The sequence below is a fragment of the Carlito syrichta genome, unplaced genomic scaffold (genome assembly GCF_000164805.1).
Source record: "Carlito syrichta isolate Samal-C Ts95f unplaced genomic scaffold, Tarsius_syrichta-2.0.1 Scaffold126511, whole genome shotgun sequence".
Lineage (NCBI taxonomy): Eukaryota > Metazoa > Chordata > Mammalia > Primates > Tarsiidae > Carlito > Carlito syrichta.
This window is the reverse complement of record NW_007070607.1, coordinates 193,008-215,492: the sequence shown is the minus strand read 5'-3', so window position 1 is coordinate 215,492 and position 22,485 is coordinate 193,008. Positions and strand designations below refer to the sequence as shown.

The 22,485-nt window shown below is 37.9% G+C and overlaps 1 protein-coding gene across 2 annotated transcripts in view; it reads left to right on the top strand.

Annotated features, from left to right (window-relative positions):
• RETREG1 (reticulophagy regulator 1) overlaps positions 1-16,790 on the top strand; it is a 109,009-nt gene extending 92,219 nt beyond the window's left edge. Inside the window, exons 3-8 of one of the 2 annotated variants that reach the window (XM_008048690.2) lie at positions 4,350-4,470; positions 6,847-6,931; positions 9,150-9,287; positions 10,415-10,479; positions 10,723-10,849; positions 12,946-16,790. In XM_008048690.2, coding sequence (XP_008046881.2) covers positions 4,350-4,470; positions 6,847-6,931; positions 9,150-9,287; positions 10,415-10,479; positions 10,723-10,849; positions 12,946-13,439 — 1,030 coding nt within the window. In that variant the 3' untranslated portion in view covers positions 13,440-16,790. The remainder of the gene's footprint in view (positions 1-4,349; positions 4,471-6,846; positions 6,932-9,149; positions 9,288-10,414; positions 10,480-10,722; positions 10,850-12,945) is intronic. The other variant, XM_021707854.1, reaches the window with a different exon arrangement.
• The last annotated feature ends 5,695 nt before the right edge of the window (positions 16,791-22,485 follow it).

Here is a 22,485-nt window from a genome sequence, read left to right as displayed (position 1 = left end):
ATTTATTGTTCCAAAAAACTGTGACATGAGACTTTTCAAAGGGGATAAATTGAATAGAATTAAGAGCATTTTCTTATGGCCATGGAATATAGTTACAAGTTATATCCTCTTATTTCTTTTTCCCAGCAAGTATGTTATCTATTGACATGGAGAAAAGAATAATGCTACAGGCATTCAAGTTTTTGAAATAATCATATTTTACATATATAATATAATGCAAGATACAAAGGAGGAACTTGATAACTTTTTATTGAATAAATCAGTGGGTGGATGGTATCTACTTGAAGTCCACTGTGGAAAATAGATTTAGTTATTTCACTGCAGTTTTTATAAAACACCTTAAGTTACATGTTGTCTTTGCTCTGACATTATCTCTATGATGGTAATTGAGTATATGGTAATTGACCCTAGACTTAGGCTTCTATCCAATTTTAGAGCATTTACTTACAATAATAATAAAACTATGCATATACAAATATGGTATTATTTCCTAGACATGAATCTTAGATGAAGCATTAGAACAAAGTTCCAGTATCTATACAGAGTACCATTCATTCAAAAAATGATTTATCATGGTTTTAGCCAGAAGAAATATTATTCTTATTTCATAAATAAACTAAGGCAAAAACTAGTAACACTGGTATTTTGATAATGTAATGTAAAGTGAGATATACTCGTGTAAGAATGTTATTTATGAAATAAAAAGCATGAGTATACATTTGGGTATCAAAGTATTTTTTAAAAAAAATGCCACATATATGTATACACACACACACGCACACACACACACACACACATCCATATACCTATATATGTGATAGCTCTCAGAATAGTAGGAAGTCAATTCTTACATACCCATCACCTAAGTTAAGACAAAAACCTAATAAGTTCCCACATAACTGTTATCATGTCACTGTCTCTGCCCCACACATGAGGTAATCTAGCCCCTGAATTTTGTTTTGATCATTTCCTTGCTTACATAATGTTTCACCTACTGTGATTCCGAGCTTTATAAAATCATACTGTGTATGTCTTCTGTGGTGTATTCCTTCTCAGTATTGATTGTGCAGTCCATACACAGACACAGAATTGGAGATCATTCATTTTCACTGCTTTTTGTTCTTCCATTGCTTGAACATGACTCATCTTATTTGTTCATTGTCCTGATGAAAGTATACTTTAAATCTGTTTCAGAATATGACATGTTCATTTATTCCATTTGTTTTTTATGTTTATTTATTTAGAGTCAGGGTCTCACTCTGTTACCCAAGTTGGAGTGCAGTGGCACAACCATGGCTCACGGCAACCTTGGCCTTCTGGGCTCAGGCGATCCTGTGCCTGTCAAGTTTTTTAATTTTTGTAGAGATGAGGTCTCGCTATGTTGCCCAGGCAGGTTTCAAACTCCTGGGCTCAAGCCGTCCTCCTGCCTCAGCCTGCCAAATACTTGAGATTACAGGTGTGCACTCCATGTCCTGTTCGTTTATTCCTTTTAATCTTTAAAAGAACAATAAGCTGGTCCTCCCAGGATAAGTCTTTCATTAATTTTTGTTGGAATTATATATATTTGACAAACAGTTCAACTAATCCTTAAATAACTACTCAATATGCATAGAGAGCAGAAATTAAAATGTTTTCTGTCATCTTCAGGGCCCCATTAAACTGAACAGTAGCCTAGCCTGTCTACCCCAATTTGCAGCAAATTTGTGTTGTGCTGTGAAGAGATCAGTTATTAAACTGATGAATAATAATCAGTTTAGTATTTCCTTTGCCATGTAGCTTTTGCTCTTCTGTGCAAAATCTTTTCCCATTAAGCAGACATATTGGCAAGATTTTGTTATGGATGTCGGCTTCTTATCCATGCACAAATAAGTCTGGAATCATTCATGGGATATGCAAATCTGGTGCCTGATTTGGTTACCAATGAAAATAGGTTTGTTCAGTGATTCGAGAGGAGGGCAAAGATAACGAATACATAAACCTGACAGCTAGACATCCCCAAAAGTTCATTTCTTAGGACAGGCGGAAAGTCATTTGGCAAATGTCTACTGGAGAAATAACATCAGCCTGGATAACAGGTAGCTCAGTGACTCTCCAGAGTATTAGCTGAAGCTGATAAAACAAAGAGGAAGGAGAATGGCATCTTTTTCTCCACCCCCCCTCCTTTTTTTTGAGTTGGAGTCTCACTCTGTTGCCCAGGCTGGAGTGTAGTGGTACACTCACAACCACCCCAGCGTCAACACGCTGGGCTCTGACGATCCTTCCGCCTCAGCCTTCCAAGTAGCCAGAACTACAGGCACGCGCTACCACGCCGGGCTAATTTTTGACTTGTTGTAGAGATGAGGTCTCGCCAAGTTGCCCGGGCTGGTCTTCTCCCCCTTTTAAAATGCTATTGCTTCACTTGAACTTGGATTAAAATTTATATTTAAAAAAGGAATTTTAATTAATTTAAAAGTTGCCTGACAATTCAGAATATATTAAAAAGTAACAACTTGTATGTACGTGGTTTCTGTGTAGTTGAGCATCTAACGGTCAAGGTAGCTTTGATTTCTTTTAGGGCTACTGGAATTGAATCTGGAGATCAGCCTCATCCTGATGTCCTATTAGTCATAGCTCAGATAATAGTTCACTAGCAATTCTTGTCTCCTGCTAGAAACTCTGCTGCATTTGTTTACTGCTGTAACTATAGCTCTATAGCAGGGCCTTCCATATGGTAGACACTAGTTCTTTCTTTCTTCTTTTTTTGGGAGAAAGCAGGATTTATTGAGAGGACAGAAAGCCCTCACAGTGGGAGGGTACCTGAAGGGGTGCCCTTTTTAAAAAAAAATTTTAATTTTAAAGATGTGGGGTACAATTCAGGGTTAAGTATACAAATGTTAATTATGCAGGTACCCTTGTAGTTATTTCTTACATAAGTGAATTTGAGGACCCTTAATGGGGCTTGTTTGAACTGGTATGGCTTTATGAGTCAGCAGGCAAGAGTGGGAATTAAGCTTGATAGCTTTGTTAGTGAATGGCATGTATTTACCTGCGTCTTCTTCCTGGAGTGCTTGTTTCTAGTTTTTAGCTTGCTGAGCTTCCTGTGGAAAAATGAGGGCAGGGAGACACAGCATGTGGCTGGCTTATGCGCCATATTCACCTTATTCTAGATGGTGACTGGGAAAAGGTACTCCAGAAAAATAAGGGGGTATTGTTAGATTCTGTTAAGTTTAACATTTTTCTGTAGAGGTGACCAATTATGTTGTATGTTGAAAACACATTATTGGTGTTTATTATTAATAATAATTATATGCTTAATGCCTAGGTTTCTTTAAAAGTACTGTGGTTTCTCAATTCTTAAGCTTTAACAAGTTTCTAACAAGTCCTATAAGTCCTACATGATTGAGTTCCCTCCTACGTCCCCAGATTCATGTCTTTTTCTTCTCCTGGTTCAGTTTCTGGAGCCACATAGGACTCAGTAGACTAGTGCTTTTGGCGTCTTCCCACTCTGGGGCCTTTGCGTACGTTGTACATCAGGGGTGTCCAACCTTTTGGCTTCCCTGGGCCGTATCAAGTAAAGAGAAATTGTCTTAGGCCGCACGTAAATTATATAATATAGCTAGTGTGTATATACATAATAAGAGGGTTTTTTTGTATTTGTTATTATGAAGTTTAGAAAATGAGAAAAATATAAAGTTCGTGAAAAATTGGACTTTGTTTTTGTAAAACTGGCCTATCAATGTCTGGTTCGATGGAAGTGGTCGCAATTCTTAGTGCATTCTTCAGGTGCTTGACAGAAATGTTTGTTTGAATCTTGCTTTGTGTGCAACGTAGTTGAAAATAGCTGCTGACAAATATATATGCTGCCAAAAAGCGATGTCATGAATAAGGTGTGACTGTGAACTTGAAAAATGGAACTATGCATGGGGTGACAGAGAATAAACGCTAAAAAACACATGATGTTAAAAGATTTGGTGGGGCCACATCACTAGCTGTCCTGGGCCTCATGCGGCCCACGGGCTGTGGGTTGGACATGCCGGTTATACATTGTTCTGTCTGGAAGCCTTGTGGTTAATGGCTGATCCATTTCAGATCTAAGTTTAAATGACTTCTTCAGAAGAGATGTCCCACAGCCCCACCCTGGCCTCCCTCGGCATTTCCCTTGTTGTAACTGGATAATTAATCATACTGCTAATTGTCTTTTTACATGTGAGCTTTCTGAAACAGGTACCTGGTTAGTTCACCTCTGAATTAACGGGGCTTTTCTAGAGTATGTGGCTCACAGTAGATACTTAATAAATAATATTTGCTGAAGCCATGAATGTTGAATGAATCATCTAAAGTTCATTTACTTTGTCTTTTTCTCTCTTTAGCTGGGAAGTTATCAAACCAGATGAGAAACCCAGACTCAGCCACTGTATTGCAGAATCATGGATGAATTTCAGCATATTTCTTCAAGAAATGTCTCTTTTTAAACAGCAGAGCCCTGGCAAGGCAAGTTTTCTAGTACAGGAGTGTGTTTTAAAATATGCGAGGTACTTGGAAACAAATGAACGAACTTCCTTTATCAGCTTATAAGGGTTCTCCAATTCTGAATATAATATACTAGGAACACACGCATATGCCATAAAAGCCGATATCCGCATGGTTCAGAAATGTTAGTGTATGACTACCAGAGAATCCTCAGCCTCACATTTTTAAATTGGAGTGGTTTTATATTTTATACAGATTTATCTGGCTCTTTAACTAGAATGAGTGGTGGTTGGTCTTATCAGCCAGACCAAGGAGAAGCAAAGTCTTAAGAATTTCAGTTATACTTACCTGGTAAGGAGACACCATGATGACAAAGGTGGTTTTCCCAGGGTGAGGCTCACCCATTGCACTCCAGGTGTGCTGACCCCTGCGATTTCCCCAAATGCAGAAAATTCGACTGCAATATTCATGGTATTGGGGGACTACATTCACACTGTCCCCTGGGGGGAAAAAAGAATGCCGGTTATCATTTTAGCCTGGTGCTGAGGTCAGAGGGAGATGAAATGAACATGGTTCTTTGAGGGTACTTTTGGAGATACTAGAGTCTCACTTTCAGTCTAAAAAAAGTGGAGTTCTTATCTGATTTATTTCAGAAAAAAAAGTCTTTTGGCAAAAACATTCATATATAGTGATTATATAAACAAAATGAGTACTTTTCCAATTAAGATAAAAACCCATGAGGGGAAATGTCTTAAGTGGTTGGAAAGGGATTGTGTGAGGAAGTGGACACTCTTGCATGATTTCTTATTTATTATGTGTAGAGGCAGCTTTAATTCTGACCAGTTATCTTGCTAGCTTGGATGAGGTACAAAATCATCAACAGACCTTGTCTGTATTAGTGTTGCTTTTATCTTTGACTATCTACCTGTGGTTGGCATGAAGGGCTAGGAATGTCAGCATTTAAAATTCCTCTCATGGGACTGGGCATAGTGGTTCACACCTGTAATCCCAGCACTTTGCAAGGCTGAGGTGGAAGGATCACTGGAGGCCAGGAGTCGAAGATCAGCCTGGCCAACATAGCGAGACCCTTGCTCTATGTTAAAAGATATTTTAAATAAAAATTAAATGAAAACCTCCCATTGTACCATGTACGGGCAATCTCATAACTTCAGTAGTATTGTATAATAGAACTCTATTGGGAGACATTTTGAGCATATTAAAGTGGCAGTGTTGTACTTGGATAGATTTTTTAAAATCACCTAAGGTAATTTTTAGATTAGATATCCATATGGGTGGGGGGCATAATGTATTGTTGATGCCTGTTTTACTGAAGTGATGAAACATATTTTTGGAAGATTTTCAACCTCAAACTTTTGCATTGGGTTACATTCATGTGTCCCAAGTAAATTAGCTTACAATGATGTGCAAATATAGGGGATAAGAAGTCCTTTGGTAAAACTAAGTTCTAGATATAGTAATACTTTTATTGTCTTATTTGTTTCTTTTATGGCCTTTCCTTTTCCATTTCATTTCTAAAATTCCAAATTCTTTCAAGGGCCCTTTGCTCTTGAAATTCAGAAACAGCTCTTAATTTTGTTCCACAAGTTCCTCTATTCTTCTGTCTACTTTTGTCATTCTGGAAGGTGGAAATCAGGTGAAGACTTTATGGGGAAGATTTTTTTAGGTTGAGGTTTCTAATGGGAATTAAGGACATTTTCTGTAGACTTTTTCCAAATTTCTTAAAACAACCAAGATTTTTTAAACTATAAATGACATGGAGAAGGAAAATAGTCGGGTTTCATTGTAGTTTCACTTCTATTGTAATTGTTTTCTAGGTGACCTAGAAGTGGGCTCAATTCAAGGGATAGATGTGATTAGGAAAGGGGATAGTAATGGCCATAGGTTTATCCCACCAACCTACCAGCTGTGTAAATTATATCAGATTTCTGTAGATGCCTCTAACTTCTGTAATATGTTTTGCTGTGTTTTTATGGATTTCAGTGGACTTATAGTGATTAGTTTGAACTTACAGCTTTAATTAACTGGCTGCATTAGTTTCATAAAATGATGCTGAGTAAAAGAAGTTTCTGCGGATATACTATTCTTCAGCACTCTTATACCTGGCAGCAATATAGCCGTAGGCATGAGTGATGGGAGTTGTCATGTCAGTGCTAGAAATTAGCTTCTTTGCCCTCAAAATGATTATTAAATGTTGAAGTAGACAAAAGCTGGTTGAATGCAGCAGTCACTAGTCAGCCCTAAGTGCAAAAGAATGCTGCTTGAAAAACATTTGCCATAACCTGATAGGTTGCATATGTAGGATTGTGTGTGTATCCTGTGCGCCAAAATGTCTTGGTATTATGCATAATTGTCCCATGTTGTTTCTACTCTTTCTAGTTTTGTCTCCTGGTCTGCAGTGTGTGCACATTTTTTATGATCTTGGGAAGTTACATTCCTGGGGTTATACTCAGCTATCTAATGTGTAAGTATAGTAGAACATTTGGCTAATTTATGTGAGGCATGTGGTGTCATTTTATGGTCAACGAACCTTTTACAGTTTGGAAAAGGAGGGAGCATTCTTCATTATAATACAAATTGATTATTCTTTAAACTTCTGCTGTACAAAGTTTTTCCTTTTTCATAGAGACATGTCTATATTTTAAAGTAGGAAGGATAGCTGCAAAAGGCAGGATTGTGAGTGAATAATTTTGTCCAATTTTGTCAATAAAACTAAAAAGCTGAGTGCCCCACTCCCCCAAAATACACCAACACCTTTGCCTTTGTACATGTTCTGTGGCTCAAAAACTATTTAAACCACAATGAGATATCATTGCACCCCCACCAGAATGGCTAAAATTTAAAAATACTGATCATATCAAGTATTAGGAAGGATATAGAACAACTGGAGTTTTCCCATACTGTTGGTGTGTAAGTAGCCTGGTAAAATCACTTTGGAGAAGTTGGACAGTTTCTAAAGAACTACTTTATGATCCACCCATCCCATAGCTAGGTATTTACCCAAGAGAAATGAAAGCACAAAGACTTGTACACAAATGTTCATGGCAAATTTATTTGTAGTAGCCAAAAGCTAAATACAACCCATATATCTATCAACAGATGAAATGAAAAACAAACTGTGATATAGTCATATAATGGGTTACTACTCAGCATTAAAAATTGATACATGCAACACTATGGATACATTTCAAAATAATTGGGTGTGTAGAAGTAGCCAGATAAAATATTATAGTCTGTATGATTGTATGATTCTATTTCTATATAATACTAAAAATTTCAAACTAATATTTAGTGACAAAGCAGATCAGTGGTTACCCAGGGATGAGATGAGTAAGGGCAAGGAGAGGAGGAAGGAAGTCGGAGGGAAGAATTAAAAAGGCACGGAAAACTTTTGGGGGTGGTAGACATGTTTACTGTCTTGACTGTGGTGATGGCTTCTTAGCTGTATGCCTATGTCAAAACTTATCAAATGGTACACTTCAAAATGTGCAATTTATTGTGCATCAACTATAATTAAAAAATATTATAAATGTAGATATTCTGCTTCTCCTGAAGAATTTGAAAATCTGGCATTGCCACCTTTTGACAGGGCAGGCACTCTCTACTTACCTAACCCTCATGTTTCCTACATTGGCTTTAAACATTTACATATAATTCCTTGGCATATAGAGATATTTGCATTTGTTACTCCTGTTTTAAAGGTAATAGGGGATATTTCCTAACAGCAGGGAGTACGCATTAGGCCGGGTATGGTGGCTCAAGCCTGTAATCCCAGCACTTTGGGAGGCCGAGGCGAGTGGATTGCTTGAGCCCATGGGTTTGAGACCAGCCTGAGACCTCGTATCTACAATAAATTAAAAAAAAATTAGCCGGGCCTGATAGCATACACCTATGGTTCCGGCTACTTGGAAGGCTGAGGCGGAAGGATCGCTGGAGCCCAGCAGGTCAACACTGGGGTGGCCGTGAGTCTGCCAGTGCACTCCAGCCTGAGCGACAGCGTGAGACTCCCACTCAAAAAAAAAAAGAAATACACATTAGGAATACAACACATACAGTGTGGCAACCTTTGTTTCTTTTTGTACTTCTGATGCATAATACAAACGACAAATGATCAGAACTCAAATCTGTTATCCTCAGAATCTCATTTACAATAATATAGCATCAACCTCTCGATCTCCTTTTGTTTTCAAAGAAGAGGGCTGGGGAATGAGAGTCTAATTTGGGCAAGGCATTAGTCAGATGATTTGCACTGATCTCATTTTAACTTCACAACAACCCCAAGAAATGTTATTATCCTGGTATTACTAAGCGGTTAGTAGATAATAACTTTCCCAGGGTAAAGTGGCATTTAATAAATGGAGTTGAAATTTTAACCCAGGCCTGTTGTGTGGAAAGCATGTAATATCTTTCTACAGGTTTTGAAGGTCAAAGGGCTGAGTGGAGGGAGTTATCTAATTGCAAGTCTGAAAACAGTGATTTTGAACATTGTGTGTGTATGTGTGTCCGAAAAATGTTTATATTACAGAAGAATAGACATTATAAACTTATTTAATGGAGGCATTTCTCTAAACAAAAGAACCTTCAATTTTTCAGTAAGGAAACTTGTATTTTAAGAAAGTCTAAGCCATCTGTAGCCTTTTGAAAGGAAGAGCGTTTACTTACCTTCTCTTCTTTTATTTCAGTACTGTGTGCGTTTTTGTGTCCATTGTTTAAATGTAATGATATCGGACAAAAAATATACAGCAAAATCAAGTCAATCCTGCTCAAACTAGACTTTGGAATTGGAGAATATATTAATCAGAAGAAACATGAGAGATCTGGTAGGTAAAGTTTGAATTTTAGATTCTATGATGAAATAAGACATTAGCAGGCTGTTTTAATGAAATTGCCTTTAATACATTTCAGGGTACGTTTAGTCTTTACTAAATATTATAGAAACTGATCCCCCCCACCAGTGTGTGTGTGTGTGTATGTGTGTGTGTGTGTAGACTTTTCCTGTTTAGGCCTTCATTATTTTCTCAGATATACAATTAAATAAATTTACTTTAATCCAAATTGTCAGAGGAGGGAGAAAAGGCTTCAAAACTCCACATGTTGCTATTGATAATTTACTGAACTTTGTTTTATTTTGGGTTGAACTACTGCAAAAAAAAAAAATTGACACAGGTAGTGCTAAGACCGTGGGAGCCATTGTAGGAGGGGAATTGATAAAATAGCAGGAAAAGAAAATACAGGAAAAACTAATATGCTCATTTTTAAATTTTTTAACTTGGCTCATGACCTTATGGGTTTCCAAACTAGACTACGTCAGTCAACCAGATGGCTTATTAAAGCAGATTGCTGGACCCCACCCCAGAGTTTCTGATTCAGTTGTTCTAGGGTAGGGCCTGAGAATTTACATTTCTTTGACGTTCCCAGGGATGTTGCTGCTGCTGGTACAAGGACCACACTAAGAGACTACTAATATGGACTATTTCCTTTGCAAATATGTGAAGCCTGTTATGTGCAAACACTTAATTATATGGAGGTACTGGAGAATATAAGGAGTGTGGGGCAGGAATATAAAATAAATATGCTATGTCCAAGCTGACATGACCTCATGGGGTCTCAAACTAGAATGCATCGGTCACCAGATGACTTATTAAAGCAGACTGCTGGGCCCCACCCCAGAGTTTCTGATTCAGTTGTTCTATGGTAGAGCCTGAGAATTTGCATTTCTGTGAAGTTCCCAAGGATGCTGCTGCCACTGGTACAGGGACCACACTAAGAGAACTACTAATGTGGACTGTTTCCTTTGCAAACATGTGAAGCCTGTTATGTGCAAACATTTCATTATTTGGAGGTACTGGAGAATATAAGGAGTATGAGGCAGGAATATATAATAAAATAAATATTCTATGTCCAAGCTGTCCAGGAAAACTGAAAGCTTCTTTGTTTTCCTCCACAGAAGCAGATAAAGAAAAAAGTCACAAAGATGACAGTGAATTAGACTTTTCAGCTCTTTGTCCTAAGGTATTATTATTATTTTTTTTAGTTTTCAATTTGTTCCTGTGTGGTTTGACTGTAAATGTATTTACATGTACTAAAGCTGAATGATTTTCCTAACAGACTCCTATATCTTTAAGATGATTGGTTTCAAAAGGAAAAATACTCATTTGGCTTTTATTATTCTGACGTTTTGTGGGTTAGTATAGATTTTTCAAAAGATTTCCCTCAGCAGTTTAAAATGTGCCACTGATATTTATATTAACACAGATTAGCCTCACGGTTGCTGCCAAAGAGTTATCTGTGTCTGACACAGACGTCTCTGAAGTATCCTGGACTGATAATGGGACCTTCAATCTTTCAGAAGGATACACTCCACAGACAGACACTTCTGATGGTATGCTCTTATTTCTGGGTACTCTTATTTTTATTATTATGAGTGCATGCAATACTTAACTTTTGCCAGCTGCTGAATGGATAAAATGTGGTATATCTGTACAGTGGAATATTACTTGGCTATAAAAACAAGTGAAGTACTGATACTTGCTGTAACATGGTGAGCCTTGAAAATATGCTAATTAAGCTAGCCCAGACACAGGAGTCCACACATTACATAATTCAATTTATACGCAATGTCCAGAATAGGCAAGTCCATATAAAGGGACAATAGGTTAGTCCTTGCTAGGGGATGGGGGACAGAGGGACTGGAGAATGAGTGCTAACTGGTGTGAAAGCTGTTACTTATTTAAGTCTGAGAAAAAAAAATCTAACTCAATGTCCAAATCTGCCTTTATTTTGAAAAGAAAAAACGAAATTAAAAAAAAAAAAACCTTTCTGAAATGTCTGGCACCATTGTTTATAGTAATAATTGCTTATAGCAATAATTCAGGCCTAGTCTTTATTAAAAAAAGACTGAGGTATGCTCGTCTCTACAATAAATAAAAATTTAGCCAGGTGTGGTAGTGTATCCCTATAGTTCCAGCCGAGGTGGAAGGACTGCCAGAGCCCAGACGCTGGGGTGACTGTGAATGTGCCACTGCACTCCAGCCTGGGCAACAGAGTGAGACTCCCACCCAAATAATAATAATAATAAAATTAAATAAAAAAAAAAAAAGACTGAGGTATGGAGGGCAAGTTCTCTAACCTGACTCTAAAGTTTAAAAAGCTTGTTAAAAAGAGAGCATAATATTGTTGACTAACACAAATTCCATCTATAACCTAAACTGAGACACAACACTTGTATAATAATGCAGTTTGCTAGTCTCACTGTATTAAGTGATCTCAGCCATATACTGAACACATGAGCAGATTATAAAGGAGGAGGACAGATAAGCTGTCTTATGCTTATTTTCCAAGAACACACATTTCCCCCCACCCCATAGCAAAGGAGCGAGGGAGGCTGTGCAGTGTTTAAAAGAAAATGGGTTTGGAGAGACCCAAGTGGAGTCTTGCCTTTGTCACGAGCTAGTAGGACCTTGTGACATCATTTTTGTGGACCTCAATTTCCTCATCTTTAAAGTGTATTGAAACAAGAGGATCACTGAAGCTCACTCAAGCTCTAAGTATCTACAATTGAGATCATATTTTAAAGACTGAGATAACAAATACTTTGTTCTTAAAGCATCCCATTTCAGATTTATACAACAAAAGGGACAGTAATAATCCAACCCACATACAAGGGTTTTCTTTAATTGGAGACCAAGTCATTGTTGCAAGGAATTAGCTGTTTTGCTAAAAGATTTTTTATGAAAAGTAAAAACAAATGAGTCAGGCTCTGAATCTGACATTGCTTTCAAAAATGTCCTGAATCTTGGTATGATCAATTCAGCTAAATTTATAAAGAGCCAAATGTTTCCATAAGCTCTTGGGTTGATTACAGAACAGAAGGAACAGAATTTTATCTTCTTTGCTTTCAACAAACACAGGTTTCCTCGTATGAAAATGTTGAGGTTCAATAATATTCTCTATTTGATATACCAAAACTCATAAAAACTTCCAATTGAAACGCTGGAGCCCAGCAGGTCGAGGCTGCGGTGGCTGGGAGCGGCCACTGCACTCCAGTCTGGGCGACAGAGTGAGACTCCAACTCAAAAAAAAAAAAAAGAAATATTTGTTTTATTTCAATATTATATATATCCCCATTGGCTTAAGATACTTAAGAAGGATAGAACTTTTATGGTGAACACTTAAACTTTAGTCAGAGCCTCCAGCTAATATCAGGCAAGGTTGAATTTAAGTCATGATCTACATAATTTTGTGCTTAAGAGGATAGCTAGAGCTCTAGGAGCGATGTGTACTTGTGGAGAGAGTGTCATAGAATTGGGCGGGGTCTCCAGTATGTGGTTAAATTGATTCAGGCTGACTCAGGAGGCTAATGAATGCCAAGGTTACCCAGAGGGGTCAGATTTAAGTCAGATATCTTTTAGACAGCTCTTTTATTTCAAACATGTTATGGTGCTTAAGCATGAAGTTCTGTTATTATGTACTTCACAGATCTTGACCGACCCAGTGAGGAAGTTTTCTCTCGAGATCTTCCAGATTTTCCATCTCTAGAAAATGGCATGGGAACAAATGAGGAAGATGAATTAAGCCTTGGCTTGCCTCCTGAGCTCAAGAGAAAGAAGGAGCAGTTAGACAGCGATCGCAGACCGTGCAAAGAGAGGCAATCAGCAGCTGGTCTCACCCTTCCTCTGAACAGTGACCAAACCTTTCACTTGATGAGCAACCTGGCTGGGGATGTCATCACAGCTGCAGTGACTGCTGCCATCAAAGACCAGTTGGAGGGTGTGCAGCAAGCACTTTCTCAGGCTGCACCCAGCCCAGGAGAGGATACAGACACAGAAGAAGGTGATGACTTTGAACTACTTGACCAGTCAGAGCTGGATCAAATTGAGAGTGAATTGGGACTTACACAAGATCAGGAAGCAGAAGCACAACAAAGTAAAAAGTCTTCAGGCTTCCTTTCAAATCTACTTGGAGGCCATTAATCTAGGAATCGCTTGCAACAGCACACACACACAAAAAGTTTCAAACAAGCAAAAAAAAAAAAAAAAAAAGAAAAGAAAAAAGGAAAAAAATTGAACTGTAAGCTTTAATGATTACTTTAGATTTTTGTTTTATTTTTCCTCCTGCAGTGAATTAATTGGATATATATCAGCTGACACTGATAGACTGATAGTTATATTTATGTAATAAGCATGGAAATGAACTTCACACACACACACACAGTGTTGTGAGATAACTATTAGGGGTTGTTTTTAAAGCAAAAGGAAAATAAAAAACACCAAATTATTAAGATTCTCCTATAAATATTATTTTTTCTTTATAATTAATTTTTCAAGCATGCAAAAACAGTTCACCATAACTCACTGAAAATATTAACAATTAATTCTTAATACATGCTGTATCAGCTCCCTTATTCCTAATACGTGGAGAGCTTTTTTAACTGGTAGATTTTGATGTAAAAATAAATTATCAAGGTATCTTTAGTTTAAGGACTTGGGAAATACTATCAAAATTAATTTCCTAAGAAAAAAATTAAGAAATATATTTAAGTACTCTGGATAAACTGAAACATTTCCATGTTATTCCTGCAGTTGTAGACCTAGGCTTACTTGTAAAGTGGCATGCTCCATTGACTGCCATCTCTAGTTTTGCAATGGGTGCTATTAACCCACAGAAAGCAAGAGTTATGTATTACATAGACAGTGGTTATGATGTTAACAGAGTCAGCTGTTTTGTTCGTCATGTTTGTGATAGGGATGTTGCAAATGCAGGTCTAGTCTGCCTGCTCAGACTTTAGTTAAACCCTTATCTTTTCTATTATGTCATGGAAAAAGTTTCCTGAAAGTGTGAAACTAGTCTTGATTGTTCTTTGAGTGATGTGGCCATCAGCAATAAAGAAATAACTGTTTTCTTAGTCTGTATAGATAAAGAGGAACTTGCTTGGCTTTAAAGATGTATTTATTTGCCATTGAAGTCTAAATATGTAATCTATTTCTTTTTGGGAAGATAGAATATATTTTTTCCTTTATTTTAAGTGTTTTAAGATCATTTTAAAATAACCAAATCTGATTTGTGGTTTTTAACAAAGGACTAAAAAGCAGAAACCAAGCTAGTCTTGTTTTTGTGGCAAACTTTTAAGTGTTGAGGGACCATGTCAGCAACTACAAAAAATCTCTTACATCTTCAGGTATAGCTGGCATTTCTACAGATGTGTAAAGACATCTGAGACCCTCAGAAAGGAAGGATAATCAAAGAATATAGGAAATCTGTGTTCCCTTTCTCTCCTCTTATCCCTTTTCTTACATTTGTAAAGATTAGTTATAGGTAATCTGACATTTTAATGTCGTATCTCTTATTTATTTTTTCTTTCTGAGGTATTAAAATATCTAGACTGAATTTTGCCAAATGTTAAAGGGAGAAAAGTTACGAAGACTTTGAACACTTGCTTTTTTGTGACTGACTATGCTTGTCATTAGTGCCTCATGACTGTGTTTGATGTCCTCTATTGATACAAAGTGAGCCTGTGCCTTCATTATCTTGCCCATGTTAATACAAATGGAAACCTGGCATTCGAAAATTTCCGAATTTGTGGGTTTTGGAGGAATATACCCGAATTTTACTCAGTAAGCTTCTGGACATGAAGAAAAATACAGTTACCTATTTATAAAATAGTTGTTACCAAGGATTCTTCTTATGTGTGTTTCTTTATTTAAAACAATATTTTTGGTCATGAAGTTAAAAAGCTTCAAGTCATTTCAATTTCTTCATTGAGGAGAAAACAAGAAGTTAAATAAGCCCAGTAAGTAAATAATGTGTTATAAGTCACCAGACATGCTTACAAGATAAACTCAAGGGCTGATAATGTGTGATGATATGAATAATAAATCTAGAACAAAATATTATAAACTATAAATTAAAAGGGTTTGAGAATGGGGGGAGGTTTGTAGGGTAGAAAAATATGTCACCAGTACTATTGAGGAGACATACCAGCTCTCTATGGACAGTAGCACTGTAACTATATATGTACTTTAATGTTTGTATAATAATGTGTGATTACAGACTTACACACTACAATAATGGTACTCTTCTCAAAACTTTTAATTCAAACAAATGGGGATACTGAGGGTTTGTGTGTGTGTGTGTTTTGGTGGGGTGGGGGGCATTGTTTCTGGTGTTAAGATGTAGTATCAGATAAACCTGGTGATTTATCCAGTACAGTAGAGAACTACATATCCTTTACCATGAGAATTTATATCGATAGCAATATTTTCCCAATATCTGAAAAAAAACTGAAAAATGGCTTGTAAGATCTAGTGGAATGCAGTCTTTAAAATGTGAGCCATAGATTTTTAAAAATTAATTAAGAGCTGTAGAAAATTGCTCATTTCCTGTAGAAAGTGCTGAGCAAAATTAAACAATGATTAGCGTACATGGATCATGCATTTTGATCTGAAACAATAAAGCAATGCTCAAGTAGCGGAAGCTTGCTTTTAGAGGTCAGTTCAGGCTTGGATATTCTCATTCTGAAACACTTTTGCCTTCTGTTATTTTTTTAAAACTGCCCCCTCCCTAATTTAAGAGAATATTAGGAAAATAAACTTTTATAAGATTTTGTAACTGGCAAATATTCTCAACATATTTAGGCATCTCACTCTCATATTTGAAATAAGTTCAACTTTCTTCCTTTTTAAAAAAAGTGGCAAATGCCAGCATGCTTCTAATTTTAGGCAAAGAGCAAATTCACGTTTGTTTTTAAGAAAAAAAGTGATTTTAACATTTTTATGATGTTTATAATTTAGATTGGTGTATGTCTTTACTCTAGCTGTGTTACTTGCAAGACAGGAAATTACTCTGAAAATCCTTACTGAAATATTGTTGTCTTAGATCATTTGTATCAAGATGAAGTTAGAAAGTCTCAGAACTATATTTTGTGTATTATTTCTCCATTTCCACTGAGCATTTAGGTTAGGAAGGAATGTTGGAAATTTAAGTTCTGGTTCTGAAGTAACTATGAAGGCCTTAGTCAAAGTCATATAACATCCTCAAGTTAACAGCCTCAGTTTCCCCAAACATAAGGAATTTCATTCTTACCCTCTCACAAAGGGATGTTTCATGAATGAATGAAAAAAAGTATCTGAAGTACTTTTGGGGGGGTGGGGCTGTATAAAACAAAGATACTGATTTTTTCCTGTGTTTCAACAAAGCCACTGTTTTAAACATTAAAGGCAATCAACAAGTACCTGCTTACAATAAAACTCTGTAAGGTTCTTTTTAATGGGTCTATCACTGTATCAGCCTCATAGTCCAATAAATCCCTGTGGAATATGTGGATAGAGTGTTGCAAAAATGTCTATTATTTCAGTTGACTCTGTGGACCACATGTAAGGTTCTATACTAGTTCTATACTAGTTGTTTTTAATGTTTATAACACCTACTAGCTGTGGGACTCTGAGACAGTCACCTAACAACTTCATATCTCTTTCCCTCATCTACAAAATAAAGATATAATATCACCATCTTACAGAGTGTTGCAAGGATTATGTGTCTTAAGTCTAGGACTGACAACTATGTATGGCCCAGAGGCCAAATCTGGTCTGCCACCTGTTTCTGTATAAGCTAAGAATGATTTTTTACATTTTAAACAATTGAAAAAAATCAGAAGCCTTTTTTGTGACATGTAAAAAATAAGAATAAAATTTCAGCATCTGTCAATATAGTTTTATTAGCACACAGCCATGCTCATTCATTTATGTATCGTCTATGACTGTTTTTATGCTGTAACAGCTAAGCTGAATAGTTGTGACAGAGACCACAGACCTACAAAGCCTAATGTATTTATTATCGGGCCCTTTATAGGAAATGCAGGCTAACCCTTTGTCTAAGACATAGAACACATTCAGTTACAGTTAGAATCCTGTGTAATCCCCATGACTCTACAGTTAAGTGATATAAAGAACATTTTGTTGAAGAAGAGGGTAAATACATTTTCCAAGGTGGCCTAGCTAGTAAGAGGGAATGCTAGCCTGACCCTAAAGCCTACTGTCTTTCCAGTATACCACATTATCTAGTATTTATTGATACATTAAGAATAATCATAATTTTAGTCTACTAGAATTCCACTAAATATTAAATACTTAAGTTTATTTTATATTTCAAAATTTTTTCAAATAATCTAGAAACCAGTTTATCTATAGTTTTAAACACTGTGATAAATTTTAACTCCTTATTAAATTAAGAGAAGACTGAATATCTAGACAGCAAAAAACAATTGGCGAATGAAAGTCTCATAGCACTTAACATCTTTATGAATAGAATTCACAGAAACTGTAAACCATTTGATGATTGCTATCTTTTATATTTCTTCTATATTTGTTATCCCCTAAAAGTTAACCTCAACAAACTCAATCCCCTTTGTAGCTATCATTTTAAAAACCAAGGTGCCACTGCAATACAGGAATGTGTGAAGTAGTAAATCTGTCACAGGAGATGACCAGTATACCAGTTGACTTATTAGCTGTTTTTTAAATTCTGTAACTATCAAAGATTGATATCCCAAAGTCTTCCAAGACCGAAACAGAAACCACATTACTGTGTGTAGTATACCCTAACTTGAGAGGTTGAGAATAAAGTGAACTATATTAAGGACGATGTCACAGTCTTCAGAAATATTCTGATTTTCAGTCTTTTCAAATTAACTTTTTTGGTCATAGATGGTCTTAAATTCTTTGGAAGAGTGATCAGTTTGGCAATAAACATTTTTGAAAGTAGTACCATCAGCATAGATTAGACACGTTTCAACAGTGCTGCAGACATGCTGAAGAAAGACTACACTCAGTGACCCCCTGGACAGTCAGCTTGCATTTACCAAGGAGCTACTGGCTGTAGACCTGCTCCTCAGTATTTCTCCAGTCAGTTCTAGATACACTTGCTGTATCTACAAAGCCCAGTCCTATTCCTAATGCCTTTGTAAACTAAAACACTTTGTGATTGACTGTTATTAGTCAAATGAAGAATAAACAGCAGACGCTAGCATTCAAGTCTCTAGCTTTAGCACTTTCTATGCATTTTCCCTGTTTCCCTATATCCTACACCTCACCCAACTAAATACACTCTTCTTAAATATGTCCTTTTTTCCCTTCTTCCACGGTATTTCAACTTGCTCTACCACCCTTTTTCACTTGCAGATAAAGTCCTCAATCTTCTCCTCCTCCAGTACTCATCTGAAGTATCAACTCCTTCATGAAAACTTTTTAGACCTAATTGGATGAGATTTCTCTGTTCTAAATACTCATTGTCCTTTTCTTTATATTTCATTGTACTAGACCCAGTCTTCATTCTATTATAGTTAATTAATTAATTTATTAACCATCCCTAACAAATTGTAAAACAAAAACAAAACTCCTTGAGGGGCAGGCATGTCTTAATCAATTAAAAAACCCATAGAATACTACAAAAGGTAGCATGGGAAAGAGATTATGGGAAATACTGAAAGCCAGGCAATGGCATTTAAAATTTATCTTATGAGCAACAGATTGCCATTCTTTTTTTTTTGAGTTGGGGTCTCACTCTGTTGCCCAGGCTGGAGTGCAGTGGCATGATAAGAGCTCACCACAGCCTTGAACTCCTGGCTCAAGCTAGCCTCCTGCCTCAGCATCCTGTGCAGCTGGACTGTAGGCACGCGCAACCATGTCCAGCTAATTTCTGAAAATTTTTTTTGTAGAGACAAGGTGTGGCTGTGCTGCCTAGGCTGGTCTTGAACTCCTGGGTTTAAGCAATTCTCTCACCTCAACCTTCCTAAGTGCTGGGATTACAGGCAAGAGTCACTGTGTCTGGCCCAGACCACCATTCTTGAACAGAACAAGTACCGTAAGAAGAAAAATTCTAGAGGAAAATTAGTCTATCTGTATTTACTATAGGACAGGCTAGGGAGAAAGACTAAGGTTATCTTGGAGACTGCAGAAAATGAGCAGTACATTGGAAAATCAGAATGGCGGAGGAAACAATGCCCCTTTGAAGAGGAAAAGCAAAGAAACTATGAAGAGTTCAAAGATGCTGAAATGGGAGCATCATGAAAATAGATTAGAAGAGGCAGGAAGAAACAATGACCTGAAGAACAGAAGCTGGAAGAGCCATGTAAGAATGATAAACAAAAAAAATGAAACCCAAAGTTCCTCAAGTAGCCATCTTCTGCTTGAAGCTTAAAAACATACACTGCTTTGCTTATTCCAGTTGATGACTAATACTAGCTATATTTCTTAAAGTGCTATTTGTCCAGAGGGCTCAGCTATTTAAAATATTTTGAGAATCTTAAAATGAGTTTTCTGGAATAAAAATCACCCTCAAGACTTAACTTTTGCAATGCAAAAGATTTAACAAATACAGAATGTGTGGCACAGTTCTAGCACTAGAGTATACCGCAATGAAAGGAGTGCCTGCTTTCCATGGAGCTTATATTCTAGGTGCAGATGCTAACATGTAGTGTGACTAACCATTTAGGATTCAGGGGTTTCCTGGGATGCAGGACTTTCAGTGCTAAGACTGGGAAATCCATGACAAATAATAAATTGCTAATGATAGCCAAAAATGATCCCCTAAAACCACCCCACCCCTCCCACTCCAGGTAGTCATAACCTTATATAGTTCCCTTCCACATTATATAGGTCTCACCTGCATAGAATGTTATAGAAATGACTGTGTGTGACTTCCAAGGCTAGGTCATGAAAGACATTGTAGTTCTTCTCTGGGCACTCCTCCAAGTGCACCGTGCCATCAGCCATGTAAACAAGTCATCTTTGATGGGATCCTCCAGCAACAGTCAAATACAACTAGACCTTCAGATGACTTCAGCCCCGGCCGGCATGTTCACTGCAGCCTCATGAGATCCTGAGCCAAAACTACCAGCTAAGCCACTCAAAGGCCTGGCTTACAGAAACTGAGATAAAGTTTGATGCTAAATTTTGGGCTAATCTGATATAGAGTAATAGACAACTAATAGAATGCTACAAAGAAAAGTTATGCTTGGTAAGGACTTGGGTTGAGGGTAGGCTCTATTTCTCACAAGTGAGTTTGGACAAGCCTCTTTTATAAAGGCATTTGGGTAGAGATCTAAAAAGTAAAGGATATTCCAAGCAGAAGGGTAAAGGATTTCAAAGACTTGGTACCAATCAAAAATGCTTGTTAGCCTTGTCAGAAGAATATTGAAGTGTCATTGACAGAAGTGGGGCGAAGAGGGTGGAAAAGGGGGTGTGACAGTTCAGAGGTAGGGATAGAGGAAGTGGCAGATCCTGTGTGGCCCCGCAGAATAAAACATAAGGTCTTTGAATTTTATTAAGTTAAGGGAAGCCACTGGAGGATTTTAAGCAAAAAGATCAGCATGCACTGACCAATATATATATATATTTTAAAGTCACTACCTTCTTCTAGTGCTATCGGCAGCTTGGATTCTGAATATGCAACACTTAGTTCTATAGTAAGGCTGATTCTGGTTGGCTAGGCTGTGCAGTTGACAAATCTATGACTTCACCAAGCCTTTTAAAGTTCAAGCGTTCTACAGAGCCACGGCATAGGTAACTGAACACCTGAATTGGGGCTAGTCCACACTGGGGCGTTATGTTAATTGTAAAATACAAACTGGATTGCCAAGATTTAGAACCAACGAAAGAATGTGAAATAGCTCATTCATTCTTTTAGATGGATGACATATTGAAACAATGGTTAGGAATCATTAAAAGCAATTTCAACATGATATTTCTGAAAGCCTCCCCGTGTCTCCTCCTAAGGACATTAGCTGCTCACTTACAAAGACATTAAGCTGGGAATGAGTGTAGGCAGTGCTGGAAGCTGCAATAAGTGTGGGTGATGATGGTGTGAAATTGGATACAGTCTAAATTAAATGTCAGAAATTTCTCAGTAAATGTTTAAGCTGAAAAAAAGCAATGTCACCTATTTTTCCTTGTTTTTTTAAAATGTGGCTGCTTATGAAAAAGATACCTGCACACGTATGTTTATCGTAGCATTGTTCACAATAGCAAGAACATGGAACCAACCGTGCTGCCCATCAAAAGAGGACTGGATAAAAAAAAAATGTGGTACAAATACACAATGGAATACTACGCAGCCATAAGAACAACAAAATCATGAACTTCGCAGCAACCTGGATGGAATTAGAGTTTATAATACTGAGGGATCTCTCTCAGAAACAGAGTTGAGTATCACATGTTCTCACTCACAAGTGGACCTTGAACAACTACTAAAAGGATTGAAAGTGGCGGGAAACTGCGGGGAGGGGGTTGGGGGGCGGGGAGGTGGGACCGACAGTAGTCGATATCTGCCTGGGGAAGAGGGGGGCACACCTCATCGATAAGGGTACCTGCCCGGTGAATATTTGTATACCTAGCCCTGAAGTGTACCCCACGATTTTAAAGAAAAATTAAAAGAAGGGGAAATAAAGAAACAATGATATAAGAAAAAAACAAAACAAAACTCCATATGTGGCTTGGAGGGCGCTCCCACTGGACAGCACCGGCTGCGCGGTTCGCACCTACTTGTCATCCGGGAGTTCCGCCTGGTGCCCTTCGCTGCAAGGGCCGCCTCCCGCCCGGCCTCTCCCTCTTTCTGAGGAGTCGGTCCCGCTGGCCCCGCGAGAGCCCCGCCGGTACCTCACGAAGGTTGGACAGCAGCCTCCACTTTCACGACTTTCATCCCCGGACCCCAACGGCGCAGCCAGCGCCCCTCGCGTGGCCTGCAGGACCATCCCCCGGGGACTTTCCTCGGGGCGCCCCATCCCCCCTTCTCGCACAGCCGTCGCCTTACGGCACAATCACAAAGGTAAACGGGAGAGTGCGGCCCCCTTCAAGCACCCGGTTTCAAGCGACCGGGCAGATGCAGGAACCTGGTCAGCCGCGGCGCTCCTTCTTCTTCCGGGGCCTGCCCCCGGTGAGGGCGCGTCCACAACCCGAGAGGCGGGACTTCCTGCCCAGCCGGGAATAACTTCCGACGGGTGGCCGGAAGGTCCCTCCGTGAGACTCC